The following is a 15,915-nucleotide window of genomic DNA, read 5'->3' on the forward strand; positions in this document are numbered from 1 at the left end:
GGATCTGGGGATTTTACGTGAGTTGAAAAAACATGTCAATGATGGTCAATCAATTACTTGTACTCAAAAGTTTCTTGTATATGCCGTATGCGGAATGACATGACTACCCAAATTGAACACGTCCTCCTGTCCGCCTGCTCTGCATGCTTTGTGGGCAAACAAGTCTCTCTCTCTCTCTAATTATCCCCATTTTCTTTAATTAAATATGCTATTACTCTTTCAAGAGTTTTGAGTTTATTATATTAAAAATATGCGTTGAAGGCATTTGCTGGGTAGGTAAGGTAGGTGTACTATATGCAGCTCTTTCGAAGTTAATCAACGTGCTGCATAATGCACAAAAGTGGCAGGCAATAAATCACAGGCCACGCGACTCTTCAATTTTGGTAGATCGAGAGCAGCAGAGGGTGAAATTACAGTAGTATTCAAATATTAGTAGAATTAACACTCTCAAGGAAGTAGTTAAAATTAAAGTATATTTTCTATAAATGTAAAATAAATTTAATTTTTAACTATTTCATTTACGTAAATTTTCGTATTAAAATAATTATTTTTTTATTATATAAAAATAAAATAATATAAGATAAATTTAACTTTAGTTATTCACATCAAATCTCTATATTAATGAATAAATAATAATTTTAAAAATATTTTAATTTTTTTTAATTATGAATTTATTTTATTTTATTTTATTATATTTTACTATTCATAATATTATATATTAATTAGTAATCATATTCTAATTATATTTTTTTCAATTGTCATTTAAAAAGAAAAAAGAAATAATTGATATAAAAGGAAGAGAGAAATAATTGATATAAAATATATTTGATGTATGAATAGTTACTTTTAAATTTAAAAATTATTTTAGAAATGATTGTATTTAAATTTTAATTATTTAAAATTTAACTAATCTATTATGATACTATTTTATGTTTTAATAGTTAAATTTTTAATAAATTTAACTCTTAACTAATAAAATGAAGATGCTCTTATGCATAATGCCAAAGAACGTGGGCATATTCGTTTGATAATTAAGGCTAAAATATTTTACAAGTATATATAAATACTAGCTAGAAATGGGAGGAAATAAGCCTTTGACTGCCTTGTAAATCGCGAATTCAACGAAGGTTAGGTGATTCGGCATATTCTCAAAATTTTTTTTTTCTTCCTTCCTTCCTTTTCCTGCGGTCAAATCAAAATTTTGAATACTCTATTAGACATCGGTCAAAATATTAAAATAAAATATTTTAATATTATTATCATTTTAAGATAACATTTTGAAATAACGTTTTAGAATAGTCGATATATAAATAAATTATATATATATAAAATATATAAAAATTATATTCTAAAATAATAATCTATCTATAAATAAATTATACATAAATACATATATATAAATTATAAATAGTCTAATCTAAATTAAAGGTTAAAAAATAAGCTTATAGTTTGAAAAAATAAAAAATAAAACACAGGCCGAAATATCGGCCGGTACCAGTTGAAATATAGACCGGTATAGGCCGAAATTGAGGCCGGTACGACCGAAATCGTTCGGTACAGCTAGTATTTTAGTCAGTACGGAACAAATATAGTATCTGTACCAGCCGGACGGCTAAAATGAAAAATTTCGACCGTACCAACTAGTACGATACGAAATTTAAAAGACTGGTCAAATCAAATGAACAACTACCTAGTTTTATTAACTTATAAAAAAATTATTTCATCCATTCAATTTATCTTATTATTTTAATATTTAATTTTTTAAAATTTTTTATTTTACTTAATAATTAATAAAATAATTATTCGTGTATTGATTTTTTTTAAATTATTTAAAAATAATAAAAAATATAAATAAATAAAAAGATCAAATTAACCTAGCAGTTAAATAGAACGATGCTATTAAGCGACATGGTAGCACTGCTCTAACTTATATGCATCGACTGGTTACTCGCAATCTCGTACATTGACTTTGGTACTCTGCCAGTGCTTGGAATGGAGCACATACATCATGGCCAAATCTAAATTTTAAGGATTCGATTAAAATCAAAATTTTTAAATAGTTTAGTTTATATTAGATTACTCATTCTAAAGTTAAAATAATAATATAATATTATATATTATAATATTTTTTATATTTTATAAATATACTCTATATATTAATTAATAATTTAATTTTTACTATCAAATAAATTATTTAATATAAAGAATAAAGGAAGGAAAAAGAATAAAAAATGAAATGAAGGGAAAGAGGAGATGGAGAGTAAGTGAGAAAAGTGAGAATACATTTTAATAAAACAAAAAATCTTCGCAACATCCTAACACTCTACACTCTACATTATTTTTAATTTTTATTATTTTTTTTATTAAATATTTATTATATGAATAATTAATAGAGAATTTGAAATAGTTTAAAAAGAATAAATTCAAAAAAAAATTTTAAAAATATATTAAAAATTAAAAAAATTAAAAATAATGTGGAGTGTAGAGTGTGGTGGAGGTTGTATAGCAAAGCTCTTAATAAAATATTCTTTTAGTTGGTGAACATTAACTCACCAAGTGTGGCTTTGATTTTTTATTTATTGTAACTCATAACTTGACTATAAGTGATTTGACTAGTCTAATATAACTAATTTTGATAAAATTTAATCAAAATTTGAACTTATCTGACATTTGGAAATGTCAATGCTCTAGGTGCATTAACAGTCAAATACGTCTCATAATTTAAGGGTACACAATTTCTTGAATTGTTGTTGGAATTTGAACATATCAAGTAAGAGAGATACATAGAATAAATGTATATTTACATCATTTATTCGTTATTTAATGTTATCACGCATTAATAACTAATAACTAATGTAAGTCTTATTTAATGTAAGACTTAATGCCAGCCCACCCCCGCCCCCACTAGGGATCTACCATGCAGGGTGGGGCGGGGTAGCGGGGAGCGGTTCCTCGTTGCCCACTCTTAATATATGCTTATTTTTCTTTCACTTGAAATTTTGGAGTCTTGATCCGATAATTGGATAGTGGAGTTCATTACTAGAAAATATCACTGTTTAATTTATTTTGATATTAGAAATAATTTCAAATTATAACATTTGATTAGTCTTTTGAAATATGACTTTGCCTTTTCTTAAATTTTTATGAACATATTGTAATAACTCACAAAAAATATTTGCGACGAATGTGATCAAACATGAGAATATTATCCACAATAATAATAAAAAAAACACAACGATAAAACATAAAGTGTCTCGTTATAGATGATAATTTGGCAACGTTTGGTTTGATCGAACCATCAAAAAATGAGTGAACAGATTTTCAATTAGAAGTATAATTAATTATATACGTCTAATAATACTGTAATCGGGGCTTAGATTCATACGATGGGAAGGCAGTGGGCACGATAAGATGTCGTTGAATGAGACATGCATTTAACTATATTGTAAAGGGTCATTTCCTTTCCGTGTTTCTTAAATTTATCTGAAAAAATAAAATTTTTAAAATAGAAATTGTAAACGTTAATCTTCGTATAAAATTAGTCATAATTCTTGTGATTTTATATAATTTATTAATTTAAGTAATTTTTTAAAGTTTTATAAGATATAACTCATTGAAAAATGTATTTATAATTTTAAAATGGGTAAATTTCGTTCATTTTAAAAAAAATAATTATTAGAATTTAAAATTCACTTTTTTTTTTTTAAATAAAATGTACCAGACTTGCACGTAATTGTATTTAATATTATTATTTTTAACTTATTAAAGGTGAAATATCGTGTTTTGAATTTTCCAAACAGGCTGTAACCTTTTTAGCATTGGTATTGAATTGGATATTTTATTTTTTAAATTTTGATTAATATGTAATTTTTTTTTATTTTTAACTAATTATTTGAAATTTGAAATTTATATTAGATTAGTCATTACACTATCTATAATAATAAAATATTATTATTTTATATTTTTATAATTAATTAATTTTATTTTCATAACTTCTTATAATCTCTAATAATTATATTTATTTTTATTTTTACAATCTAATAAATAAAATTTCATCACACGATATTAAGAAAAAGAATCGCGAGAGAGGAAAGAAGCCGAAATATAATAAACAATAGATTTAGACTTGTTACAAGATTTTTTTATATTTAAAAAAAAAATTAAAATTACCGTAACTCATATTTGAGATAAAAAATCTTTAAATAATTTAATATGGGTCAATTATTATTAAAATTAATTAAATATAAAAATAAAAATACATTTGACCAATTGAATACCAATGCTTAGAATCTGATTTCAAAAAGAGACACCACTGTAGTACTGTGCATCTAGGTGACACAACCGTAAATTCAATCTCAAACCAGGGGTATTAACGTCAAATAACTCTGCATAGCACTCGAGTCCCTGCCTCCTGGCCCTCCTCCAACCCCATCACCAGTTGCTCCAAAAATATATATACCGCTCCCAAATGATTTCGTCTCTGAGAAACTATAGAAATTAGAAAACCCCATTAGTGAAACAAAATTTTACTTCCGTTCTTTCTGAGAATAGAGAAAAAGTGAGGGAAAAGAAACTACCATGTGTGGAGGGGCTATTATCTCCGACTTGATCGCGCCAAACCGATCGCGGAGGCTCACGGCGGACTACTTATGGTCCAATCTCAAGAAACCCATTTCAAGGAAGCGATTCTCGAAGCCTCTCGTTGAAGATGAAAACGACGATTTCGAGGCCGATTTTCAGGATTTCAAGGATGATGTTTCTGATGTAGATGACGACGATGAGCTCCTCGTGCTCGATGGCAAGTCCTTCGCTTTCTCTGCTGCTCGTGACCTTGGTATCATCCTTTGGTTGTTTTTGGTTGATTTAGGAGGGTTCGTGTTTATTCTCATCATTTGTTGTTTTTGGGTGTTTTGACCGTGTAATTTCACTTGTATGCAGAAATACCGATCAAATTTTTTTTTTTTCACTTATATGCAGAAATAACACAGATTTATGGTTTTGTAGCCTATTTCTACAAATCCTGTATTTCTTACCAATTTTTGGGTAATTAGTGTAATTATGTTTCGCGGTGGAAAAAGGGAGTTTTATCTCTTGTCGATCTATTAAATATTAATCCTTTTCCCCTTTAGAAAAGCAAACGAACATCAAATATGTGGTTTTTATTTTTTTATTTTCTACTTTCGAAGTTGACAATTGCCTCCCTCCCCCCCTCCTTTCTAAAAAAAATGAAAAGATAATTAATAAAAAACAAACTTCCGTCTGTTGGTAGATTTTTTCTCGGCCGGGAAAAAAAAATATTCCCTTTTATGATTTATAATTCAACTTTACGGTGAAAATCTTATGGAGTTTTCTTGTTCTTTTCTTCTTTTTGTACAAGTTGGGTATCAAATCTGGAGTCGTTGCTTGTTTAATTACTAATTTTTTAAAAGAAGGTTATATGCTTGTTCTATCCTGAGTATCCTCTGATTATCAAACAATGAATCAAGGTTATGCATTCCAAATTTTCAGCCACTAGTTACTAACTTGTCCTGCTGCTGTTTTGGCTGTTCTATTACATCGATCATGTTTGTTATAATTTTTTATGGATGGCTCTACAGCCACTGCTCCCAGCTCCCCCTGGGAGCCACCGCTAGTCTTGGGATTGTTTTTTTTTTTTTTTTTTCATATATGTATTTTTTAACATTTTTAAATATTTTTTTAAAAAAATAAAAAATCACAATATTATTAAAAAATACATCCTTAATCATTAAGTAAAAAAAAAAAAAAAAAAAAAGATTGGGAGCGGGAGCTACCAGCGGTAGCCCCCAGCGGGACATCTATCATTTCCCATTTTTTATTTGTATTTGTTGATGAGTTACTTTGGATGAAATGAAAACATTGAGGCTTTATTTCCATCAATAAGTCAGTTGCTAATAAAAATAAAAATGATATAGAATCGATTGGTGGTTTGGTAATTTAATGGAAACGGACGTGCACAAAGTATTTATTCAAATTCCACAGATAGGTTGATTTTTTCTTTTCCATGTTGATTTTTCTGCTCCTGTTTGATTATCTTGGCTGAAGTTGCTTTGTATTGCCTGGTTAATAGATAGTTAAATGTTGTTGAGCTCTCTCTCTCTCTCTCTCACACACACACACACACAAATACACATACACACACACACAACTGTGATGTCATTTTTTTTAATTGGTATGACTGGAATTTATCTTAATTTCCACTTTGGTGGCTGATGAAGTCTTCCTTTATTTGTTCATGCTTTTGAACAACTAATTAATCTATGGAAGTCACTGGGCAATCTGAGCAACTGTCTTAGGATGTGCATGGGTTATCTCAGTATCTTATTGTGCATTATGGGAGTTTCCCTGCTAGACTTTTTAATATATACTTTTTTCATGATATCTCTGTATAATGATGTGTGGTTATTCAAGGATCCAAGGCTATAAAATCCGTGGAACTGAATGGGCAAGCTGAGAAATCTGCAAAGAGAAAGAGGAAGAATCAGTATAGGGGAATCCGGCAGCGCCCATGGGGTAAGTGGGCTGCTGAGATCCGAGATCCAAGGAAAGGTGTCCGTGTGTGGCTTGGAACTTTTAACACTGCAGAGGAAGCTGCAAGAGCTTATGATGCCGAGGCACGGAAAATTCGTGGCAAGAAAGCTAAGGTGAATTTCCCTGATGAGGCTACCCGTGCGTCTTCAAAGCATTCAGTGAAGGAAAATCTGCGGAAGCCACTTCCCAAGGCAAACCTGCACTCTGTGCAGCCCAACCTGAATCAAAATTTTGATTCCATGAACAGCGCTGATCAGGACTACACCATGGGATTGATGGAAGAAAAACCTTTTACCAACCAGTATGGATATTTGGACTCCATTCCCCTCAATGGAGATGTTGAACCCAAATCCTTTGTTTCCTCTGGTGGCGCCACCCCCACGTACTTCAATTCTGATCAGGGAGTAACACATTTGATTATTCTGACTTTGCATGGGGTGAACAGGGCCCTAAGACGCCAGAGATCTCGTCCGTTCTTTCAGTTAGTGCAGAAGGGGGCGAATCTCAGTTTCTGGAGGATGCCAGTCCAAGGAAGAAACTGAAGTTTGACTCTGAGAATGTTGCGTCTGTTGAAAATAACACTACAGCAAAAACAGTGTCCGTGGAGCTCTCAGCTTTTGAGTCCCAGATAAATTATCAGGTGCCGTATCTGGAGGGAATATGGGATGACTCGATTGAGACATTGTTTAGCGGAGATGCAACTCAGGATGTTGGGAACCCGATGGATCTTTGGGGCTTCGAGGATGACTCAGTTATGGTTGGTAGTTTCTAAGCAAACCACTCCCATGCTTGCTAGTATGTAAATAAAAATAAAATCAGTAAGTTTCATCCTTGTGCCCACTTATGTTTTGTCTCATTTTTTTGTTTCCTTCTTCTTGGGGTTTTTTTCCCCCAAAAAAAAAAAAAAAAAACAAAAAATCTCGATATCAAAATTACTGCTTACAGGAATGGTGTCACCTGTGATGGAGTACGATCAAGTTTGAAGCTGCTCGAGGCTTTTATGGAGTTTATAGGTGCTTAGGTTCCTTTTCACTTTGAAGACCTTGAATTTGTGATCGATCTTTGTATCAATGAAGTGTGGTCTGTGATAAGATTCTAAAACATTATGAATGTAAACTTTGGTGTTTGTTTGCATCTTATTTCTTTTACGAGGGACCCTCAAGTTTTGGATTGCTAATTTGGTTTGTTTGGTGTCGTAGATTTTCTACAGCTTTTAATGGTCGTTTGCAGTTTTTGCTCACTCTGTTGGGGACTTCACTCTTTGCAGCTTTTCCTTTCAAACTTTATCATGCTAGTTGGGCCACAATGAGTGTCCCTTTAGTCTGTCCGAAAGTGTAGGCAAATTATGAGATAAAAAAGGACATAAGGTTTTGATGTTAAGTGTATTTCAGATCATCTATATAAATAGTAGTGAAATGTTTTATAGATATTAATGAATAATAGTGAAGTATTGTGAGAGGTGTTCTCCAACACAGCCTAATGTGAGAATTTTCAAAGATCGGTTTTTTTTTCCCCGTCTCTGTGGTTTTGGTAAAAGACGGAATCCATATAAGTATTTTTAAGATTTGAGAAATGTTTTGACAGAGATTATCAAGACAATACCGTTCTCTGTATGCAGCCTGAACAGATTGATACAAGTATTGATTATTTGTCGGTTTATTCAGTATCATGAGGTGATCCGGGTATTAGGTCGTGGTTTTCTTTGTTTTCATCGTTAGGATTTTTTGCACAGTGGGGACAAAAAGCCAGTCATGACTATGAGGCGTCATCGTTATGGGATGCAGCATTGGAGATTGTGTCTGGCCCCTCCAAATAAATTATTTCATATGGGCATCTGCCGTTACTTACGGATGCTGACTGAACCTTGCTCGCAAAAATTGACGTGGGATGCAACTGCAGGTCAAACTTCAAAGGAAGTTGGCCAGTCTCCCTCTTCCTCCGGGCTCCAAAACCGAGGGTAAATGTAGACCGAGGGAGGCATCTCTGGGGATCATAAATGTTTACTTTCAAGGAAGATGGACTCTGTGCTCATGTACTGTAGCAGCAGCAAAAAGAAACGAGCACAGCACATGGCATGAGACAGCGTGCTTTAGAAAGGAACAATCATGATTATTGGCTACAAAAGGTGGTGGCCAGGACTAGGAGTAGTGTGCACCAGCGCCATCCACCCGCCCCCTTTTTAGCCCACGGCCTACCAAATTCCCCAATCACATGTATTCATTCTGTGGCAAAGGTTTAGAGCTCTTGCACCGAGCGCGCCGGGGGTGGAAAAAAAAAATGGTGATTCTTTCTAATCCTAATCATTTGGCACGCAGGTGATCCGGCCATCATGAAACGATAATAATTTTCCTAATCGATTCTGAAGGTGTTAAGTAGTCGTAGTTTCCTCCGAAGATGACACAGATCTGATTCTCTGAAATTTGGCCACGAAGATGTTGAAGTTAATATTAAAATTAAAAAAATATTTACCATCTGATATTTATGTAATTAATTTATAAATAAAGATTAATACTTTGTATTCAATAAAAATGCAACGCTTTTAAAAGCTTTTCCTCCTTAATTGTTTTGAAATTATTTTTTAGTTTATTTTATATTTTCTATCAGAAAAAAAGGGGGCATGTCATGAGCAATCACCTACTTTGACAATAACGTCCAAGAGCCAAACAAATCCACGACAATTAACGCGTTTGCCATGTTTAGGATTATAAATTAATTCACTCTACTTTTTGTGAAGTTAATCAGCTTCAACTTGAGCATGATGGCCTGATATATGACATATGTTGTTTGAGAAGATGCTATTTCTTTCGTCTGTCTATGGTCATCTGACTTTTGGGGGTGGCTACATTATTAATTAGAGTAGTGCTACGTATGTTATAATTTTTACTTATAAAATTCATTTTGTCAGTTGTGTTTTTAAATTAAAATTTTAAATTTTAAATTTCATAATTTTTAACATATCAATAACTGATAATTTTTTTTTTAAATACAAATAGCATTTTTCTTATTAACTGTGTAGTCTCTAGCCTTTCCTTTATTAGCATTCCTCTCTACTACTTTTCCTTTTTTTTTTTTTTTTTTTCACATTTTAATATCGTTTCTATTACTTTCAGGTTGTCTTATACTGCGATATAACACTATGAAAACCGATCGAGGGCTTAGATTTAAGATCGAAGTTTACACCACATGACATCATATCACAAGGGTTCGAAATCATTTCGATCAAACGTATTACTGAATATTTATTTCCTTTGGTTTTGGCAGAATGAGAAGTTCACACGCACACCCACACGGACAGATGGATAAAAATAGTAGGGTTTTCCTTTTCAGGCTCTTCTCCAAAATTGATCTTCGTGAACTGCGCATTAACTTTGTACGCATAAAGATAGCTTAGATAGGCAAAGTCACATTATGGTCAATTCCGATACCAAAGGCTTAGATGGCTCTTAAAGTTTTAATGTCAATTGTCAAATCCAACCATATATGGATACAAAACTTCCCTCATCTTCTTGCACTTTCCACTGCGTTACTGTTGGACTGTAATTATTAGAGTAGTGATCACTTCTGAGCAATGGGATTGGAAGCCCAAACCCACCTCATATTTTCACCAAATTTGTATATATATATGCCACTGGATGTGATGTCATAACCAGCTTATACATATATATGTATATATGTATGTATGTATAAATGTACATTATCATCTCCATGCGTTTCTTACAGTGATTTTCAATGGAAGATAAGGCTTTCGGATCTAGTTGTGCTTCCTCTCAAAGGAGACCTAAAAGGAGCAATGGAAGTCTAGCTCTGTTGCCTTGATTGATTATGTCCCACCTTTAACTTCTTCATATATATTTCGTTTAGCACCAATTCATAATTCTAAGAAATGAGAAAAGAAATTGGCGTTTGCATGATAATTATAAAGGCAAAGGATGAAACGGTTTACAATAAGCCGACGACCCCTCATCAGCTAGCTAGCAAAAAATCAAAAGATGATCACTGGAAATCAGAAAACCATCGATCCCTACGTATAACCATGCATCCATAATACAGTACCCTATATACGCCATTAATTAATGATCTTCTGGCCGAATGAAACCACCCATGTTTCTTATTAATTAGGGATTAATATTGGGTCCATGGTTGAGATCGAGTTCAGATACGGCCTTCGACTACTGGCTAGCTAGGGATTAATAACGTCGAACAGAGGGATACACGCATGGAAGGTGCGTTCTACGTAGCATGAACAGTAACATATTTTTAATTTGCATCAGTACTTTTTTGTGTCCTTTTGGTGCCACCCAGCTAGCTTTCTTTCTTTTTTCTTTTTTTAAATGTTTATAGTGCCTTTAGATTGAACAAACATCTCATGACTAGATGTTTACTTACCTCATGAGTTTTTGGTCGTGTGGGAAAAAGTTTGTCCTTTTTATTATAAACTTTTTTGAGTTTTTCATCAAGTGCATGCTTATGCCATGAATCATCTATAAAATAAAAATAAAGTGAAATTCCAGGCATCATATCAGTGAAGAAATTGGTTTTTGCACAAAATATAATATTTTTAGTTACGAAGAATTTGATAAATACGGAATTTACATGAAAAGAAAATAATTTTTAATAATACTAGATTTCAGTACTCTTTTTAAAAATAATTACACAATATTTACCCACTCTACAAATATATCTAACATTATTTTTCATATATATATATTGTACGTACATGGAATACGTGAGAGGGATGCAATCAATTAGGATCTCGATGATCGGTACCGAAAGTTGAATTAAAAAACAACCAAAGCTACCTGATCAACTGTACGTCCCTAATTCTCAGTCATGCAGTCATCGATTATGGGAGGGACAATTATGATTTCGTAACCATATAATACATATTATTTTCTAATTTCACCCTCTCCGGCCGGTCGATTAGGTCAACAAGGAAATCGAGTTTTTTAGTCCGTGGCTCTTGATTCTTCAAACTCTCAAATCATTACATAAAAGTCCAACCAGATTATTTTTTTTTACGTGAAATCCCTAATGTTTTTTATTCTACCGCTACAAGTTCAATAATTCCATGTTCCCATGTGTTGGGATGCTATATATATTCATAAGGGTTTGTATCGAGAAGTAGAAGCAACTCGATAATTAGTCCTAAAATAATCACTCTTCTGATGTCAAGTACTACTTGACACGTTTCAAAACCCGCCATCGTCTGAGTCTGAACTGGTTTCAAAACAATCCTTTCAATTAAGTATTTTAAATCGTCAATTTGTAGCTGAATATCTATATTGCTGTTTTCGGACTTAAAACGAGCGTTGAATTTTGAGCAAAAAAATAAAAAAAATGCAAGTTGATGTTTTCAAGGTATTCAAATCAATTTGACTTACCATCTAACAAATTTATAAAGAAATGCACGTTTAGTTTGCAGCTTGATCCGAGGATCATGTCAAGTTTCGAATCATGCAGCTGCTGACTGGTCCAAACAATATTGCAGAATTATGATCCATAGGCAACAATTGTTTTTTGTCATTGAAAGGCATATACAGACAAAGGATAATAACAAGCTAGCTAGGTTTGTCATATATTACCCACACATGATTCTAGCTATAAGAGAAATGAAACTAAATGCTCAGGAAATAAGTCAGCCATGGCAAGGCCAAGCTCTGTCTTCCTCATTTTGTTTCTTCATGCAGTCCTCAATAGCTCAACCAGTTCTTGCGGAAGTAGATCCGAGCATCCAACAACAAAACACCGCGCTCATGTTGCGCCCTTTTTCATATTCGGAGACTCTTTCTTAGATGCTGGCAACAATAATTACATCAACACCACAACCCTCGACCAAGCAAATTTCTGGCCTTATGGAGAGACTTTTTTCAAGTTCCCAACCGGGCGGTTCTCTGATGGCCGTTTGGTATCGGATTTTATAGGTGAGATCTGCAAATCCTACTACCTAGAACATGTCTTTGATCTTGCTTGTACAAATCTGTTTTGGTCAACCAACAAAAATATTCTGTCTGTCTGCTGAAAGAATAGTACTCTTTCTTTTTTCTTGTCTACTGGTATGTGACATGCTTCATTTGCAGCTGAATATGCAAAGCTGCCATTGATTCCACCCTTTCTGAAACCTGGGAATCCTCACTATCTCAACGGCGTGAATTTTGCTTCTGCTGGGGCGGGCGCTCTGGTTGAAACCTTTCAAGGGTCGGTACGTACATTTTTCACATCAGAGAAACAAACCTGCTTTCGTAAATGGCATTTGCAGAAAATTTATTAATTTAGTAATAAGGAGTTTTTATTTATTTATTTACAAGGAGACTTCTTCCATACGTTAGTCAAAGCAGTTCTAAGGGCAGCCTTTCATGGGTGGTATACCTATGAGAGGCTGGCTGGCATGGATGTTGACTTAAATTTGTGGCAATGTAAGCTTTTTGCTTGAGCCATTTTTCACTTTTTTCAGCACTTATAGTTTGGGCCACAAATTCTAAGTGCACTCCTGATTTGTCAAACGTCAAGTGAGGCCCAAAAGGTGATACTAGCTGTACCATTTACAGGCTTCCATCTCGTAAATAATAATACCAGTGTGGACCCCTAATTTTTATTGCAAAAGTCAACATGAACAAACAGATCACCATCGCTACAGCCATGAAAATGGAATATTTCGAATTTTCAAGCAGCGATGGGTGAATACTATCAAGAGTTATGTGCCTTAAAAACTTTTTCAGGTTGTTGATCTCAGAACACAGCTAAGTTACTACAAAAAGGTAGTAGTGACTTGGTTGAGAAGGAAGTTAGGCAAAGTTGAAGCCAAAATGACATTATCAAGAGCTGTCTACTTGTTTAGCATCGGAAGCAATGATTATACCAGTCTTTTCTTAACCAATTCCACTGTACTTAACACATATTCCAAATCAGAATATGTTGGTATTGTGATTGGTAATCTGACAACCATCATCAGTGTAAGCTCTCCCTCCTCTTCTTGATCTTTTCTCTATGGTTTAATATTGAATAGCTATTAACTTCATGTATTGAGCAACTGTTTTGGGTTATGGTCATTTTTTGGTAGGATATACATAAAAGAGGTGGTAGGAAATTTGGGTTCATCAATTTGCCTGCCTTGGGATGTCTGCCAGGCATCAGAATCATCAATCCAGATCATAACAAACGTGGCTGCTTAGAAGAAGCTTCATTGTTGGCAAAATTACACAACCGAGCTCTGTACAACCTTCTCCGGGAATTGGAGAAGCAGTTGAAGGAGTTCAAATATTCAGTTTTCAACCTCAACATCAATCTTAGACAAAGAATGAATCATCCCTCAAAATATGGTATGTATTCGTGTACGTACGCACATGCTTCAGCTTCTCTCTTTCCTCTTGGTCTATATGAGGTGGTGATCATATTTCATGGGCTTCTGCCCAGAACTTGAGTTACGTTGGGATTAGGTGGGCCTCTCTAATAGGTTCTGAAGCGGCCCAAGTCAAGCTGGCCTAGTTCTTTTATGATTGATCATAATGATCTCTCAGATTTAGGCATAGTGGATTCAAATTATAAGTTGCTAAAAAAATAATAAATTAATATATAATAAGGGTTTTGCTATACATCAGTCACTATTCACCTCACACCTGACAATTTTTTCTACATTTTTTCATAAAGTATGAGGTGTGTCCAGTGAATAGTGGCTGATGAGAATTATTATTATTAATATTTTATAGTTGTAATTGTTCTTACAACAAATGAGTTGTTTGCATACCGACTTGTAAGCAGTAGAATTTTAATTGTTATGAATTTTTACATAAGATGAAGTTAATGGGAAATGTTGTGTTTGATTAAAGGATTCAAGGAAGGGAAAGGAGCATGCTGTGGAACAGGACAACTGAGAGGAGTGTACAGTTGTGGAGGAAAAAGACTGGTGAAGGAGTTCCAAGTATGTGAGAATCCAAAAGAATATGTGTTTTGGGACTCTTACCATCTCACAGAAAGGGCCTACAAACAATTGGCAGATGAAATGTGGAGTGGGGAAAGCAACACCAACAGCATGCAGGGTCCTTACAATCTGAGAGATCTATTCCAAAATCTCTAAAAACTCCTTTAATGCATCTTTAGTGCTTGTAATATTGCAGAAATAATTAGAGTAAATGAGAAAGAAGATATTGCTAGAAATCTTATAGGCTAGGGCTAGCAACATTTAAGAATATTGTCAGGTTTATTATGGCATTTTCCCCCTTTTGACAAGACAATGGATAATCTTACTTTAATTTGTGTATTGAGTGACAAAAATTTATATCATGTACTACAAAACATATCATGCTTTTTCCAAGAACTTGCCGTTTCACAAAAATGAATTGAATCGGCTTGGCCTCCTCCTCACGTAAATTTCCTTTGGTAATTTTGCCTACTTTCTTACTTTTATTAAAGTTATGTTTGACTCTAAAAGTTATATTTATGGCTTTAAATGTTATTAGAATCATCCTAGCTACTTTCTGCTGGCGTGGATTTAAAGCTCGAAATCTTTTTGAAAATGTTATTTTCCCTTGGCCGTTTTTTAAAATTTACAGAAAAGTTATTTTTGTCCCCTCAAAAATATAAAATAACCATTTCATCCGTCGAAAAAGCTATGTAATAGTTGTTTTTTTAAATATATATATATATATATATATATATAGAAAATGCGTTTAGTTTATAAATTTATATAATATTTCTGTATAGATTTGCATTCTCAAAAGTTATATTTATATTTTAAAAAAATTTACTTGGTTTTATTATTTTTCTCTAGGCTCCTTCAAAATCTTTTAAATAGATTTTACGCTGCGTTTGGTTCCTTGATTGAACGACTCAGATTTAGACCTTTTCTAGCATTCAAATGCCCAACTCTTACTAACTTATTTTAACTCAAAATCTCTTTACATGTGAGATCTATAACCTTTTTCAACTTCACATAAATACATCTAAACTCATCTTAACATTAAAATACATCTAAACTTATCTTAGGTGCCTCGCAGAACTCACTCCACAATCTCAACTCACTATTATTCATAGAGAACTTAATTTAGCTCAACATCTAAACGCAGTCTATTTATCCGTCCTCAATATATAGTTTAATTGAAGATTCCTCATTAGGTCATGTTCATTACCTTGATGTGGTGTAAAATCCTCCTTTACACACTCCAATAAAAATAAGACATCCCAAGAGTGATATAATGCACGCATCCGCACTAAATTTTTTGCACAAAAAATTGAAATTTTCAATCATTCGGACCGCCATCCCGAGAGATAGTTGGAGCGGAAAATTAATTATGGGTGCTGCTACAATGTTTGAGAAGAGTGATTGACAAGTGTTATCCAATGAGAGCTGTGCTACGGATCAGCCACTGTTCA

General features: G+C 33.2%; 1 protein-coding gene and 1 pseudogene across 1 annotated transcript; both read left to right on the forward strand.

Annotated features, from left to right (window-relative positions):
* The first annotated feature begins 4,435 nt into the window (after positions 1 to 4,435).
* Positions 4,436 to 7,726, forward strand: LOC121260022 (annotated as a pseudogene).
* A 4,394-nt stretch (positions 7,727 to 12,120) lies between these two features.
* LOC121260041 (GDSL esterase/lipase 5-like) lies at positions 12,121 to 14,840 on the forward strand. Its single transcript, XM_041161901.1, has 5 exons — positions 12,121 to 12,470; positions 12,627 to 12,748; positions 13,266 to 13,499; positions 13,607 to 13,865; positions 14,373 to 14,840. Exons 1-5 carry the CDS (start codon positions 12,191 to 12,193, stop codon positions 14,618 to 14,620), a joined length of 1,143 nt encoding a protein of 380 aa, XP_041017835.1. The 5' UTR covers positions 12,121 to 12,190; the 3' UTR covers positions 14,621 to 14,840.
* The last annotated feature ends 1,075 nt before the right edge of the window (positions 14,841 to 15,915 follow it).

This window comes from Juglans microcarpa x Juglans regia, chromosome 1D (assembly GCF_004785595.1).
Source record: "Juglans microcarpa x Juglans regia isolate MS1-56 chromosome 1D, Jm3101_v1.0, whole genome shotgun sequence".
Lineage (NCBI taxonomy): Eukaryota > Viridiplantae > Streptophyta > Magnoliopsida > Fagales > Juglandaceae > Juglans > Juglans microcarpa x Juglans regia.

Coding starts and splice junctions, on each gene's coding strand:
- LOC121260041 (XM_041161901.1), top strand. CDS start 12,191: ATGGCAAGGCCAAGCTCTGTCTTCCTCATTTTGTTTCTTCATGCAGTC. Junction 12,471..12,626: donor TTTGGTATCGGATTTTATAG/GTGAGATCTGCA, acceptor CTTCATTTGCAG/CTGAATATGCAAAGCTGCCA. Junction 12,749..13,265: donor TTGAAACCTTTCAAGGGTCG/GTACGTACATTT, acceptor AAACTTTTTCAG/GTTGTTGATCTCAGAACACA.